Here is a 16,717-nt window from a genome sequence, read left to right on the forward strand (position 1 = left end):
CTATGAGAATGAGTAGTGTCATCCCCACAACATCTGAAGACTGAGCACTTTTTAGTGTCACTCTTTTTTAACAACTCTTTCAAAACATGAAGGACACACAACCTAATTTTCCCATGAATTGATTTGACACAATCCAGCTCCTCCGAGAACCCTGATGAATCCATCTCTTCAAGCACCTCTAAACAGCCACTGATGACTTGCGTTTGATTGTCCTTCCTTTTTTTGAGTTGACCTTTCATTATTGTGCCTTTACGATTCTCTGTCAATTAAAAAAAGGGACACACAAGGTGCTTTTGTTTTTCTTTATATATATACTTTATACACACTGTTGACCAACTGTGAAGCACATTGTAACAGCAATCACATTCATTCAGATCCTTAAATCAATGGAAGCGTTCACCCAAAAAGATTCAATCATTATTTTCTCATTCATGTCATTCCAAACCATATGCTGTTATTTTTGCTGATGAACACAAAATTTTGATTCTTTACGCGGCTGTTTTACAAACAACAACAGTTCATAGTGACCATAGGCTGTCAAGCTCCAACCAAAATTTAAGCCATTATTCTCTCTTAAAGGGGTCCCATTATGCTTTCATACATTTTCAGCTTTCTTTAGTGTGTAATGTTGCTGTTTGAGCATGAAAAAAGGTCTGCAAAGTCCCTCCAGCGGGAGTTATTCTCTATATCAGTGTCAGTGTTTCTGAACTCCCTGAAACGCCTCCATTACGCCTCTTGAGTTTTCTTCTGGGAACAAACACGTCACAATATTCCTCATTTAAATAATTCCCGCCAAATGCAAACGCAAAATAAAGGAGCGGGGCCTGGTTGAGTTAGTTAGTAGTGTGGTTAACTTGTGGTTATGGTAAAGAGGCGTGACATTTCCGGAACACGCTTGAAGCACTTGACCAATCATAGAACACCGGTCCAGCCGACCAATCAGAGCATATTGTGCTTTTCAGAAGGAGGGGCTTTATAGAGACAGGAACTGAACAGCGTTACTGACAGACTGGGAAGAGAGGAGCTGTAACAATGTCGAATATGTGAAAAATAAGGTGTTTTTTGAAAACCTAATCTAGTAGAGCCCAAGAACAAAATCAAGACTTTGTAAAAGAGCATAACAGGTCCTCTTTAAATCAAAACATTTATGCAATCCAGCTCTCAAATATTTTGCCTATTTGCTATTGCCTGCGACTTTTGATGATACTGATTGTCCAACAATATATGTTTTGTGAATTATTTGATTTGAGAATGAATAATGACTTAAATTTCAGGGCTTCAAAGCTTTTGTAGGGCTTCATAAGACTTGGAATATGGTGTGAATAATATGAAATTATGAAACACGAAGCTTTTTGAGCTCGACAGGTCACCATAAATTGTACTTGTATGGAAACAATTAGTGTAAAGATTCTCATTTCATGTTCCTCAGAAAAACAGGTTTTCAACAACATGGGTTGAGTAAATATTAAAAGAATTATTATTTTTTGTGTGAACTATCCCTTTAAGGCTGGATGGTCTATCCACATTAATTTTTAATCACAAGCACACACAACAAAGATAGTTTTCTGGAGAGCCATGCATTATCATCACCACAATACACTGCACAAGAATGAGTGAATTCAGTGAAACACGTCTCTGATGATTCCACAGATAAACACAGTGTGTAAGCCTGAACATTTGAATGAATGATTCATGTGCTAAGGCCATTTTAAAACATTAAGTCACATTCCTAAACAGGAAGCGGAGAAGAAACGTTAGATGAGCAATGTGTCAGAGAAGCTTTTAACTGGGTTGTCGCTCTGAACTATAGAGAAGCTATAATTAATTCGAGATCATCATCAACTGATTCCAAACACGTAAGCTGTTATGCTTGTGGTCCATTAATGAGGCACTGTATATTTATTACCCTGTTCCAGACAGGCAAATATCTCACATTCAAGGTATTGCCTGAGATATTGTGCTGCTATTTGGTCTATTACATTCAAATTTACCTGTTGTTACATCTTTCTAGAAGATCTAAGCTTGAAAACACAATGTGATACTGTTGCTGTTCCATGTTCAATATTAAGTGCATTCAAGTCCAATTCCAGCAAATGCATCATAGTTGCACAAACCATAAATACATGACACCATCAGCAGCATATCTTCACTGTCGGGCGGAAACCTTGTATGTACAAAACTGCTACTTTTCAGGAAATGGAAAAAACACTGACAACGCAGTGTTTAAATTGATATTGTGGCTTTATATGGTCAGACACTTGCGTGTGTCATTTTTATTAACATTTTACCAAAATCAAGCTCAAATGGAGCTACAGTAAATTTTGTTGTCCATCATTAGAACGGCCGCATCTGAGGCAGTAAGTGCATCATATTACATTTTCGTCAACCTACAGGTTATAATGTCTATTGTAACTATGTGGGCGCTCAGTTTTTTTCTGTCATTTGGCCAAAATCTCATGTTATAAAAGATGAAGTGCTACACACAGGCTATTTAAGACAGTATTGGCTGTGACTCGACAACAAATGCTAAAGACACTCTTCTCCGCTCCTCATATACATAAAACATTAGCCTTTATATATATATATATATATATATATATAGAGGGCCCTATCATAAACCCGGCGCAATGCAACGCCAGGCTCGACGCAAGTGTTTTATGCTAGTTTCAGCCCGATGCAGCTATCATTTTCACGTCCTGCGCCACGTTGTTTAAATGCACTCACGCCCATCTGTTCGCCCATGGGTGTGCTGGTCTAAAAACGAGGTGTGTTCAGGCGCATTGTTGGCGTGTTGTTATTTTAAGGCAACTGAAAACGACTGCGCCATTGACCAACAAAAACCTGGTCTAAAGTCAATAGAGCAGTATTTTTTTGTTATTTAAAGGGTGCGTTAGTAATATGTGCCTATAGGCAGGTGCACAACACCGTACACTCTGCTTGTTACACACACAGGGACGCGAAGCAGCACACAAACATGCCAAATACTAAAAATAAAAGGATTCCTCTCTGGAGAAGCGTTCAGTCTTTCCGCTTGCAAATTCCGCCATGTAAATAGCGAATCCGCCATAGTGCAAGCACAACTGGCTTTTAAAGGGAATGGGAGATGAGATTGGTTTATTGCACGTTACGGCCAAAACACACCCATGACTCATTAAGAGACTAGGTACAATCCTTTTGGACCATGGACCTGGCGTGCCGAACATTTTTTCCGTCGTTAAACTAGCAAAAGTGGATTCGTACACGCCCTAAGTGCAACTGCGCCATGCGCAGACCATGTGCTTAGATGGTTAAAATAGGGCCCTAAGACACTCTTCTCTGCTCCTCAAATACATAAAACATCAGCCTTTATATATATATATATATATATGTATATATTGTGTTTTTTGTGTAAAGAAATCACTGTACTTATTCAAACAAACAGTTCTTTATTTACCCTTGCATTGCAAACAAGCAGAGATGTTCCAAAATGTGTGCGGCACTTCATTCACGATACGATAGAGGTGGGTGGAGTTTTGAGGTTTGACTGACAGTTTGAGGATCCAATGGAGTTACGAGGTTCAGTCACAAGCTCTGTTTAATACTTTTCATTGGTTAAATGTTTGCAAAACCCACAGACAGGCGTAAAGGGCGACCATTATTAATAATTTATAAAAAAAATAAAAAATATGGAGAGACAAGGATTCCGCTCGACAGCGACAATATATAGATGTCTGGACACAAAGTGAAAGCTCCATATTTTTTGTTCAGAGGGCAAAATCCACACCTCAAATTGTAACTGTAGCTCTCTTGACCCTCTATGCTTGTTGTCCACTGGGCTGGTCACCGCTTCCGAGGTCCGACTCGGCTTCTCCGCTTGCGCCCCCTCTCCTTGCGGCGAGTCGGTCCAATGATTTAGGAGAAGAGTTTTGGTTCCTTCTGCAGAAGCAGCTGGCTATGTCCGCTCGGAATGAGGGTGTGAAGAAACCATAGATCACCGGATCGCAGCACGTGTTGAGGTTGCCGAAGACGAAGAGGGCATGGTGAACGTATTCCGGCATCAAATGCAGCATTCGAGGCTGGAACCAGTACCAGATGCCGAGCAGGTAATACGGCGTCCAGCATACCACAAATGATGCCACAATGATGATGGTCATCTTCAGGGTCTTCATGCGTGCCTGCGGGATTATGTCGGTTCCGCTGCGTCTCAGACAAGGTTCCCCACCTAGAAAGCAAACATGTGCTGTGTGACCTGCTTTATCATTTTATCAAATGAAAAACCCTCAAGTTGTTCCAAACCTGTAAAAATGTCTTTGTTCTGCTGAACACAAAAGAAGATATTTTGAAAAATGTTTGTAACCAAACAGTTGATTGACCCCATTGACTTCCACAGTAATTTTTTCAATACTATGGTGTGGTTACAAACATTCTTCAAAATATCTTCTTTTGTGCTCAGCAGAACAAAGAAATTTGAACAAAGAAAGGTTTTGAACAACTGGAGTGTGAGTAAATGATGACAGAATTGTTTAGATATTTGTACTGGAAAACAAGACAAAAATACTGATTAAGAAAGTCATTTTTACATATGAATTATGTTTCCAAACTCGTCAAAATAATCAATCTGTCTGTCATGAAAATGGCCTCTAAAGATTCCAAACAATTCGCAGAATTTAATAACAGAAATAGTAATAACTCGAACTCTGTGCTGCCGTTTGAATCGAGGCGATCTATCACACCACATGAAAGAGACTCAAAACGACATTTATTTTCAGAAATTCATAATAAAACTGAAGTAATTTGAAAGTTGAAGCCCTAGATAGAATATAAAGTAGTGGCCAAAAGTGATGTTTCTGAGGGGATATTTGTTATATTTGTTTAAATATGAAGGAAGAACGAAACACTAAAGTTGGTTAAGGTATTTACTAAGCAAAAAACAAAAAGCTCACAGGAAAAAGCATACACTGACTACAACATAATTAGTTATTAATATTTAATTCGTTCTCTCTTATTTGTGCATGTTCATAATTTCTTTGTATGACAGCCTGGCCAAAAATTACATCACACAGTTTGGCATGTTTTATTGCGTTCTCATAAATAAAACTACTGACTCCAAGAACAACTAGCAATACGCTTACAAAATCTTCAACAAATTATTAATAATATTTGAATAAATATTTTTTGAATAAACACTTTTGGCCACTACTGTACATCATCAGTGCTTGAGAAGAAAGTTCTTCATCAAATTCAATACAAATAGAACTATGGGAATTTGGATGGAGTTACACTGTATATCAATGACAGGGACCATATCAGAAGAGAGCAAAAGTCAATTACCCTTCCCTTTACCACGAGGCATCTGGCGGTTGATTTCCACGAGGATTCGGGTATAGCAGAAGCTCATTACCAGTAGAGGGAACACATAGAGGGTGACAAAGTGGAACATGTTGTAGGCTGTTTCCTGCCAGCGCTGCTGGAAGCTTCCATGTGTTACACACTGCACAAAGTCAACTCCTTCAGCCTTAATTGCCCTGAAAATAAATAACTGAAACGATAAAAAGCAATTTATAAAGAAAAGTATAATAAGAGAGTTTTTTTTTATTTTTTTTATCTAAGCTTCACTTCTCGAAAGTGGATTTTAATTTTTTAGACAAACTGTGCCTTTAAGAAGCAAGTGTCCAGGGCGGCATTTCCCACAAGCATTGTGAGCCTAACTTGATCATAGAAACCTTTGGTGCAATTGGTTTACGATCAATTTAGGCTCACGATGCTTGTGGGAAATGCCGCCCTGGACACTTGTTTCTTAAAGGCATAGTTTGCCTAAAAAATTAAAATCCTGTTGTCATTTACTTGTTGTTCCAATCCAGTATAATATTATTTCACCTACAGAATACGATGAAAATTTGAGTTTCTCAGGCAAAGCTGCTGTATAGCAAAAACACCAATTTTATAATACTTCTTTGCATCCTTTTTGCATCTCCTCCTAGAGCTTTAAAGCTACAACCACCAAACTCAGGTCAGAACTTCAGACTGTTCTCTAACTCTTTTTAGCTGGAAAACGTACGGTTTTCGTTAAATGGACTATGAAAAATGCCATAAACTTTCATACAGGGGGTCAAAACTTTTGTACAGTAACTCTAATGGAGTATTTAAGCTTCATCCACCAAGTATCTATCACAAACAAAGCTTAGCAACTAGCTTAGGACATGGTAGCAATGTACTAAAACATGCTAGCACCATATTAAATCATGCTGGCAACATGTTAAATCATGTTAACAATGTGCTAAATCATGCTAGCACCATGATAATTCATATTAGAAACATGATAGAAACATGCTAAAACATGCTTACAACATGTTAAAACATGCTAGCAATGTGTTAATTCATGCTAGAAACTTGCCTGCAATGTTTTAAATCATGCTAAAACATGTTCAAATATGCTAGCAAACATGTTTACAATGTGTTAGAATGTGTTTACAACATTTTATTGACTTTGAGAAAAAAAAATTCAAGCTTTTCAAAGATTTTTCAAACTTTCAGACAAGGCTTTGTCAAACAACATCAAAATGTGTCATCAAACTTTAGTCATCTAGTTCTTTTTGCATGGAATAGCTAAAGTGTGTGAACTGTAAAACCTTCGAAGAATCCAAATATACCTATTTTTATCGTTTTACACATTTTGCAACAGCAAGACAAAGGATTTTCATGTCATGACAGCCTGTTTTGGGATGTCAGAAATCTCCTCAGTGTTGCTGCATTGTAGGTGTTTCCCTTACATTTGGGCTCTATGGGATGTAAAATGGATTTTCAATAGAGGAAACACATTCTGCTATCTCTGTTGAACTTGAACCAAATATTCTTGTCATGTTATCACCTTGTGCTTTCAGATAAAAGAAATTCATTTGTTCCATAGCCGCATTATTTTTCCATGTGACATATTTCTCTATATTCTGCTGCACAATTTATCAGGTAGCACACAGTGTGACAGAGGGAAGCCCATTTTTTTCTCTGGGGGAGGTGTGTGAACAGAATACAGGAGCAAGGAGCTAAAGATATATTGATACCCACAATTCACCACCCACTCTGTCTTTAGAGTTGGATCTCTTTCCAATTATCCATGGCTGCCTAACTGACCTTGTCTCAGACAGGCTTCTTTATCTCACTTGTAATTATTTTAAATGCTGTGGTCACATCCACAGGCTGCTAAAAATGACATTACTGGAATTGAGTGTGTGGAGGGAAACAGAGACACACTGACAAGATTCAGTCAGGCATTTTAAAGGTTATAGAAAATGGCACGGGACTAGTGTAGCTTGACAAATAGGATCTATAATCAATGCAGCAAGTGCTCACTGAAGAGTCACTGATCCAGGGTCAGTTATTGCACCACTTTAAGCTACAACTGATTGCTTAAAGAAATGCTTGAGCTTTGATGGCTATTGGGAAATGTGTGAAGTAGACTGAAAGTGCAATTTCCCTAAAAACAAACAACATCCACCATTTCAATATAATTCAGTTTGAAAGAAAACTAAACTTGGTTCAGTTTGGCAATGTGCCACTTCAATTTTTGCACCACTAACATCAGCAAATGGATTTGTACTAATGTTTTCAAACAGGTTTCCAGAACACATTTGCCATTGGTGGGGTAAACAAGTAGTTCCACCTCCTCATACTACTTTATTGAATCAGTGTTATGTTGGAATAGCTGGGATACATTGCATTTTTTTATGCAAAAAAAAAAAAAGGCTGAAGCACCAAGGCTTTCCTCTTGACTGTATGGTAAAATGGTCCATTTCTCAAAGCTTTTTAACATGTGTATGTTTCAGGTGTATCTTGTGGTCAAAAGGATGAATAAGCACCTAGCAAACAGCTTTGTACCGCTGGTTTTACATTTGGTTGATTGTTTCAAGCTGCAGTCCGTAACTTTTTTTGGTTAAAAATGATCCAAAATCAATTTTTGAGCAAGTACATAACCAGCCAGTGTTCAAAACTATCTCCTTACCTTAGCCCGATTCACAACGGTAAGCTTGTAATAATGTTTTCTAATTCGAGTGGTACTTACGTCACGTCTGTTTACATAAAGAACGAGTCCGAGCTAGTAGGCTAAATCACATGTGAGGTTGGCGGATCATTTATAGCCTTTTCTCACAGCAGCTGGAATAATTAAACTCATTATTTTGATGGCATATTGTATGGTATGACAAATGGACAATTAGAGATTAGACTGTACAGAAACTGAAATCTACAGGTAATGCTAATACACACTAAATACATGTAGTCACGCAATGCTGATGTTGTTAACATTAACAATTTTAGAAAAAAGTATAACAATAATAATAATTTGCGCGGTTTGATGTGATATGAGCTAAGCGATCGTTAGATATAATCACCATTGGTAGCGCGATTTATTGTAACGCCTTTTTTCTCAGTTGGTCAGAACAAAAGTGTCAGATTTGTCATTTACTTGTTCAGGTGACATTTTCCGGTGAAAATTCTTATTTTGGTCATACTTCCAAGACTACAATCTGTCTTTCCTAAGTACAATATCCAAAGGTGTGGTGACTGACAGCCACACATACTCAAAACATTAGATTCATCCGTGCTGAGGAGCCGTGCCAATACACAACCCATGTAAAGATGGTAATTTTGCAAATAACTGCAATTGCAGGTTTCAAACAGAGATGGCGACAAAGAGGCAAAACTTACGGACTGCAACAGTTGATTTAATTTAACTTATTAAGTCATTGTCATCATAGCTATGAAGTCATTTGGGTATATTGGCACTGCAAATTGTATTTAAAATATTAATAATTATTTTAAAAATAATTTATGATTTAATAATAATTTATATTATAATTTTTTAATCAAGCCACAGTCCATCAACTATTATTTCAAAGGCGAGGCTCATGTGGGATTCATATATGAATTATGATATGAAACTGGTTAAAGTGTAGAGTAAGGAATAGGGATGCAAAGTGGCGGAAAGTAAATTTCCAGAAAATTTCCCTACAGTTTCCACCCCTTTGCACTATAAGGAACATTTCAGTATTATTTATATACTTTTATAATATTTATTAATATTTTTATTTAGATTTTATTTTTATAATTTCAATTTTAAGTTTTAGTAATTTTATGAGCTTGTCATTTTTATTTTTGTTTTTAATATTTAATTTTATCTATATAGCCTTTAACTTATTATTTCAGTGTTAGTAATTCTATTACTTCAACTTAAACTTTAACACCAGTTAGTTGCCAAAGCAATCAGCTTTATTTCAATTGCTGAAAACAATTTTGAATAGTTTTTGTTGACAATAACAACAGTGATTGCTTATGAATCAGATTCTGAATCAGTCATGTGTTTTTTCTAGACAAAAGCTTCAGATATCATAGATGACGTGCTTTTGGCCAAATTTAACATCACTAATCTGCTGACTTTTTTCATATTTTCTGTGGTGATTTTTTTGGTAAAAATCTAAGTAAATTGAGCTTTGAAAACTTTGTGTATTCAAATTAGCATGAGGACCTGTTTGTAGTTGTCTCTTCATATAAAGCTAGAATTGGACAAAGTATTTTAATGAAAAAAGACATATCACCTTTAATAAATGTTTTCAAATACCAACATTATCATCCATCTATAAATCCTCCGAGACAGTTTTGTGCTGCTCCATAGCAAGACAAGTCGCACACATGACAACTCCAATTAATATAACATCTTGTTCACTTACCTGTGGAGAGGCGAGCAGGATGCTGAGAATCCAGGCAGCCAGCAGCATCCTCCTGTTCCTGCGACCGGCGTCAAGAGCTTCTAATGGGTGCAGGATTGCATGGTGCCTGTCCAGACTCACCACCACCAGGATAAATGCTGACGAATGCATGGCGAAGAGCTTGAGGAAGCAGAGGAGCTTGCACATAGCATTGCCGGCATACCACTGCACTGTGATATTCCATATGGCGTCGAGTGGCATCACCACAAAAGTCATGACCAGGTCAGCGGAGGCCAGGCTGGCAATGAGCGGCCGCAGGTGGGAGGCCAGGCGGCGTCCTCGTCCCCTGGTCACGCTGATCAGCACTGAGAGGTTGCTGATAGCTGCGAAGATGAAGAGCACCAGGGTGGCCACCACACGGAAGCGAGCAGCAACGGTGAATGTCGGTGTCTCCCAGTCAGAAGCAAAGTGAGGAAAGGAGGCGTTCAGCTGAGAGGAGTTTTCCCAAATGCTCGTGGGACTCACTGACAGGAAAGACACGTTTACTGACATCCTGTAAAGGCGGAAAAAAGACTTGTTTTGTTGCATGGTAAAGGCTTTTTGTAATACTCAAATGTATAATTATTGTAATATTCTATGACATTTCAGTCTGATATTGTGGATATTAGGGTTGGGCGACATTCAGAATTTAAAAATTGGCTCATTTTAAATTAATAAGTTGGAATTTGAATTACATTAGGTATTTACAAGTAATGGCATTCTGGGTAATTAAGTGTTCTTCCATCTTTTTCAATAAATTTGTTAAATATAAAGAAGTGTACAGCATATAAATTAAGTACACTACCATTTGAGGTTGGTAAGATTTTTTGTAATAAAAAGTCTCTTATGCTCACCAAGCCTTTATTTACTTGATCAAAAATATTGTGAAATATTGTTATAATTAAAAGTAACTGTTTTCTATTTTAATATATTTTAAAATGTAATTTATTCCTGTGATCAAAGCTGAAATTTCAGCATCATTACTCCAGTCTTCAGTGTCACATGATCCTTCAGAAATCATTCTAATATGATGATTTAATGCTCAAGAGATATTTATGATAAATGCTGGAAACAATTGTGCTGCTTAATATTTTTGTCAAAACTGTAAAACCTTTTTTGATGATATTTGATAAATAGAAAATTCAAAAGAACAGCATTTATTTGAAGTATACGCATTTATTTGTGACATTTAAAATGTGTTTACAGTCACTTTTGAACAATTGAATGTGTCCTTGCTTAATGAAAGTATTTTTTTTAAATGACCCTAAACAAATGTAATTTCTATAGGTGACATTTCTGATCTGTTCGTCTTTAAAGAATTAGTTCACTTCAGAATGAAAATTTCCTGATAATTTACTCACCCCCATGTCATCCAAGATGTTTATGTCTTTCTTTCTTCAGTCGAAAAGAAATTAAGGTTTTTGAGGAAAACATTCCAGGATTTTTCTCCATATAGTGGACTTCAACAGGGACCAACGGGTTGAAGGTCCAAATTGCAGTTTCAGTGCAGCTTCAAAGGGCTCTACACGATCCCAGACGAGGAATAAGGGTCTTATCTAGAGAAACAATCTGCCATTTTCTAAAAAAAATAAAAATGTATATACTTTTTAACCACAAATGCTCATCTTGCACTGCTCTGCGATGCGGCACGCATTACGTAATCATGTTGGAAAGGTCACGCGTGACGTAGGCAGAAGTACCGCGGTAGGGCGAAAAACTCCATCTCATTTTCTCCTCCAACTTCAAAATAGCTCGACATCGTTGTTTTACCTGTTCTTTTTTTGCAAAGGGAGTTTGACTTAGTCTTTGCACGTTCGCTTTGTAAACACTTGCTCTGTACTTCCGCATACATCACGCGTGATCTTTCCAACATGATTACATAATGCATGGCGCATCGCAGAGCATTTGTGGTTAAAAAGTATATCAATTTTTTTTTTTTTTTTAGAAAATGACCGATCATTTTGCTAGATAAGAACCTTATTCCTCGTCTGGGATCGTGTAGAGCCCTTTGAAGCTGAACTGAAGCTGCAATTTGGACCTTCAACGCGTTGGTCCCCATTGAAGTCCACAATATGGAACTATATTTTCCTCAAAAACCTTAAACCTATAAACCTTTTTGACTGAAGAAAGAAAGACATGAACATCTTGGATGACATGGGGGTGAATAAATTATCAGGAAAATTTAATTCTGAAGTGAACTAATCCTTTAAGGTCTATAAAACCATCTTTAAACTTCCAAGCAAGGCTTTGTCAAGGAATCGTTCACAGTTTGATATCAGATAGATATATATAAAGACAGACAGACAGACAGACTGACATTCATGAGACTGACTCTCATTAATTGAAATTCTACAATTCTGAATTTTGCTCAGCTGTAGATTATTGGCATTGCTTTGTGCACTTAATAATCCTTTCTAAAATTCATCAAAATGTTCATCCAGACATGAATATTCAGATCACATCACCTAGAGACCCTTATTACCGTTACATTACTGTCACCACAGAGGCATTTTTCACCCTTATGACTTTTCACCCAAACGTCCATCGCCCCCGCAGTCTAACATCCTCTGCATTTACAGTGCCCATCTGCCATCTCATCTATCTACAGATAAGAAACTCTTGCCAGGGGCCTTTATTCATTCTGGATCTCTGGCAAATAGGGTTAAATGGCAGGGAGATAGATTACACCACAGAGGTTTTTAAAGGTCTATATATAAACCTCCGACACAACCGTCAGGGCTCTGCGCTGAGATTATGCACAGCAGACCAAGGCAGAATGAGATTCACAATGAAGTAATTCACACGTACTGCCTTGTTCATCATGCTTGCTGATATCTTTTTTGGCCACTTGGTTAAACATACTCTACACCTTTATGATAAGATTTGAATCAATTTAATAAAAATGAGTTCAATCGAGTGATTATGCGATAAGATAAATTGACATGGATTATGTTCTTGATAACATCGTGAAGACAAAAGATGCTTTAATGGTTGAGGGTTCCCGCACGGGCTCTGGTTCTGATATAAATGCCCTATCATGCTGACAAATGGCTGTTGTCAGAATTTCCCTTCGCTCTGAAAGTGATATTGTCTTTTGTATAGCTGTAGTCAGGTAAACAGCATGGAGGTGATAGATAGAGAGAACCCTAGTGAATACAACCTCTGCAACATCCTCCCCTGTTTCTGCACCTCCACACCAAATTGCACAGCATTTCAGTAATACATCTCTGCATTGTCACTGCAATTGTTCTTCATGCTTGGCATGTAATATATTCTTCAAAGAGTAGCAAATGTCTTGATCTGGAGAAATGTATTTTTGCCTCTTGTGAAATCAAAATGCATTTAAAAAATATATATATTTCATGAAGGATATTAGGATATATGAGCCTATATATATGAAGTAGAGTTGTTATAATAGATCATATGCTTGGCATCGCTGTCAGATTGTTTGAATGATTGCTGGACACCTGCCTGCTGGAATCACAGCGGATTTGCACTCCTGCCTCTTAATGTTGATAAACATTATGCAAAAATATGCAAGGAAGAGTGCTGGCTATCATAACTCTTTAATATAGCATAAGTGCTGTCATGAATATGCAAATCTTAAGGGCTGTTAGAAATGCAAAATCAGAAAACTACCGGACTTTGATTTCTTTCTTACTTTCTTTTACACACTGAATGGTGTTTTCTTTGCGGGATTCATCATACAATAGTTGCTGTTTAGGAAACCAAAAATGTTCCACTTCATCTTTAGGGATTACTGTCATCATAATCTCTGAAACTTTGCCTGTGAATTTGCGTAATTATATTCATATTCTTGCTCACATGACTAATGACTTGGAGCCAGTTAATTAAGATAGCGGTGATGAGAATATTAAGATTTGATGGCAAATTCATGTGCGAGTGGGCTGATATTTGCAGTGGCTTAAAGGAAGACTTTATAGTCTGACCCATGAGAAGAGACAGAAAATAAAAATATTTTTATAATGCCACTTCTCACATTTGGCTATTTTTCTGTTGGATAGTTTTGTTTGGTGTTTACTTTAGCAGAAGTCAGCAAAGCCATGCAAGATTCTGACAAGATATGTCATGAAGCACATGTATTTTACCATTTTTATGACTAGTTATTGTATGCCAAATATTGGTGCGATATGGTTAAAAATTCATCTGCATTATATCAACGACACTGTTTTCCTTGGCTTGCCTCAAAAACTTTCATGAAAACACCTGATACACATGCAGGACTCATCAATGAAAGTTTTTTGGTCCATTTACTTCAGTTTCTTAAAACAGAAGTGATTCTGAAATCAATTCCAAACTTAGTCCTTTTGTCTGTGTTTCCAAACCTAGTGAGCTGTCTACCTAGACAGCATTTCTGGACATCATACTTTGATTAACATAAAATTGATGATCATGCACTATGATGCCAAGAAATGCTGTCAAGGTATGCTGTTTAGGAAACTAGGTTTTGTCTCCTCAGTAAGCTCATTACAGTAGCCTCTTAAATAGAACAGTGATAGAGTTAGACTTACCTGTTTGCTGCAATATGTGATTTGTAGATTAATCCATGAATATTTCACTCAGTTATTTATATATTGGACATATGCTGTTCTAGAGAAAATAAGCGCAGTTCATTCAGCAGTCCGTTAACATGTCGTGTTGTTATTACGCGGTTAAATCCACGAGAAGTCTCGTTGTCCTCCAACCCCCGCATGAGCTTGACGGCACCATGGACTCCTGTAGGGAACAGTTTGCCGCAGTCAATGGTAATTCACTCATCAGGGTGATAACGATCATCTCCCGGTGCAAAAGTTTGGTTGCTGGACGCTTTCGGATAGTACAGCACTTTTTAAGAAGCTACATGTTGTTTTATTCGCACTTTTTACCAAAAAGCCGACTGTTAAACGGACTCGCGGAGCTGTCCAGGTTCTGAAGAGTCTCCAGTGGAGGAAGACAAGAGCTTTACTGTCTGTACAGCAGCAGCCAGCGCTGCTTCACCTTCAGACACACTCATCAACCGCACAGCACCCTCCTCAACACAACAGCACAACACAGTGAGGAAACCTCAGCGTCACTACACTGTAAAATATTCGTAATTTTAGCGGGAAAACCTTCAATCATTCAATCAAACAGTAAAAAAATAGTTAGTTGGTTAACTGTAATTTAGTTTACCATAGACAGTACGGTGGACAATATAGAGTACGATATAGATCTTATACGCCAGATAAACAAGCGCGCAGCCATCTTTAGAATTTTGTCTTTGAACTTCCGTTTTTGCGGTAGCTCTGTATATTTAAGAGTAATTAGCTGGTGAAGAGAGTTAAGGAAAGTTGTCATGAGCATTGTAATGTTTGAAGCGGATGTCATAACAAATGTCAGTAGCCCAGGAAGATTTTAATACGAGCGGTTCATTCATAAATCCGTAAGAGCTTACCTTCATGCTGTGGAAATACAAACCGGAAGACAGAAGGAGTGCAGCGCGCCTTTTTTTTTATTTTATTTTATTTTTTTACGTTATATAAACTAAACATGATGCAAAATATTGTAAAACACTCACATACTAATACTAATTTTACTGTACAATTGCTGAAATATTTTATATGAAATTGTCCTATAGCCGAATTAATGAGGAATTTTAGTAATTCAGATTTTAAGTAAAAAATAGTTTATTTTTATTGTTGTTATTAGTATTGGAATGTTTTATGTTGCATTTATGTTATTTAGTTTATGCATGTTGCTTTATTTTATCTTTATGTCTTTGCACGATTCAACTTTCCTGAATAAACAAATAATTTCATGTACGGTATTGGCCAGAAGTGATGTCTGGAGGGGATATTTGCACAATACTTGCTTTTAATGACACTTCAGGGTTCTATTAAACAATCAAATATGAGGAGTATGCTATATTGGGAAGAAGAATACACTAAACTTGGTTAAGATATTGAAATGACAAATTTATTTGGCATTATTTTGATTTTATTTTATTATGCAAAAAAACCAACTCAGGAAATAAAGCATACATTGACTATAATGTAATCAGTTATTAATATTTTGTTGGTTGTCCCTTGTTTTTAATTACAGCAGCCATTCTCCAGGGCATTGACTCACTAAACTTTGCTCATGTGTCATGCTTTACTCTTTTCCTAGCTTCATTGGAAAACCTGCATGACTTATCACAATTCAGGTTTATAATTTCCCAAAGGTTTTCAATGCCATTAAGGTCAGGGGACTGAGGAGGCCACTTGAAGACTTCAAAATGCTGAGCATTAACACTTTCATTGCGTGCAACATTATTCGCTGTGTGTTTGGGATCATGTTGGAAAATACACATTTGATCTCCAAACAGATCCTCCATAACTGGCTACATTGTGGTCAGCAGGATTCCCAAGCATTGGTCCATTTTCAGAAGTGTAGATCCTTCCAACACCTGCAGCAGACATGCATCCCCAATACCATTATGTTTGCTTAATGGAGCCACACATGCATTTGTTATTAAACCACTCCAGACATCTCCTATGAACATATACCTGACACCATCCAATGTTCAATTTTGACTTGTTGGACTGCAGAACACGGCTCCAATCTTCCACACTCCAGTCCTTATTTTCTTTGGCAAATGCAAGGTGTTTTTTGCAGATAAAACTAATAAATGGCTTCTTTACTGGTACACAACCTCTCAGCTTCTCATAGATGTTGTCTTAAAATTCAAGATGAAAGGTTGGAGGTTTCATCTAGGTCTTTAGAAGCTGTTTTGAGGTGATTTTCATCCTCCTGTCAAAATGCTCACTAGTCTTCCTTGACCAGCCACAGCACTTTTTAGTCATTTTAACCATATCCTCCTTGGTTGCAGAGGACAGCTCCTTCCATTAAACAAAATAACATCTAATAGCTAATACTTGCCACAGTTACTTGTTGAATTATGCTGGGAATAATGAGTGAAACCACAATTCGGTATGTTTCATTGCGTCATGACAAATGATACAATTGAAACATAGAAAGCA

General features: G+C 37.2%; 1 protein-coding gene across 1 annotated transcript; it reads right to left on the minus strand.

Moving 5' to 3' along the window:
* Window positions 1-288: 288 nt before the first annotated feature.
* Window positions 289-14,719, minus strand: gnrhr1 (gonadotropin releasing hormone receptor 1). The gene is made up of 4 exons (XM_051873773.1): window positions 14,249-14,719; window positions 9,699-10,230; window positions 5,311-5,518; window positions 289-4,201 (listed from the first exon to the last, which is right to left on the minus strand). The coding sequence occupies exons 2-4, from the start codon at window positions 10,227-10,229 to the stop codon at window positions 3,795-3,797; spliced, it is 1,146 nt and encodes a 381-aa protein (XP_051729733.1). The 5' UTR covers window position 10,230; window positions 14,249-14,719; the 3' UTR covers window positions 289-3,794.
* Between the last annotated feature and the right edge of the window lie 1,998 nt (window positions 14,720-16,717).

The sequence above is a fragment of the Ctenopharyngodon idella genome, chromosome 19 (genome assembly GCF_019924925.1).
Source record: "Ctenopharyngodon idella isolate HZGC_01 chromosome 19, HZGC01, whole genome shotgun sequence".
Lineage (NCBI taxonomy): Eukaryota > Metazoa > Chordata > Actinopteri > Cypriniformes > Xenocyprididae > Ctenopharyngodon > Ctenopharyngodon idella.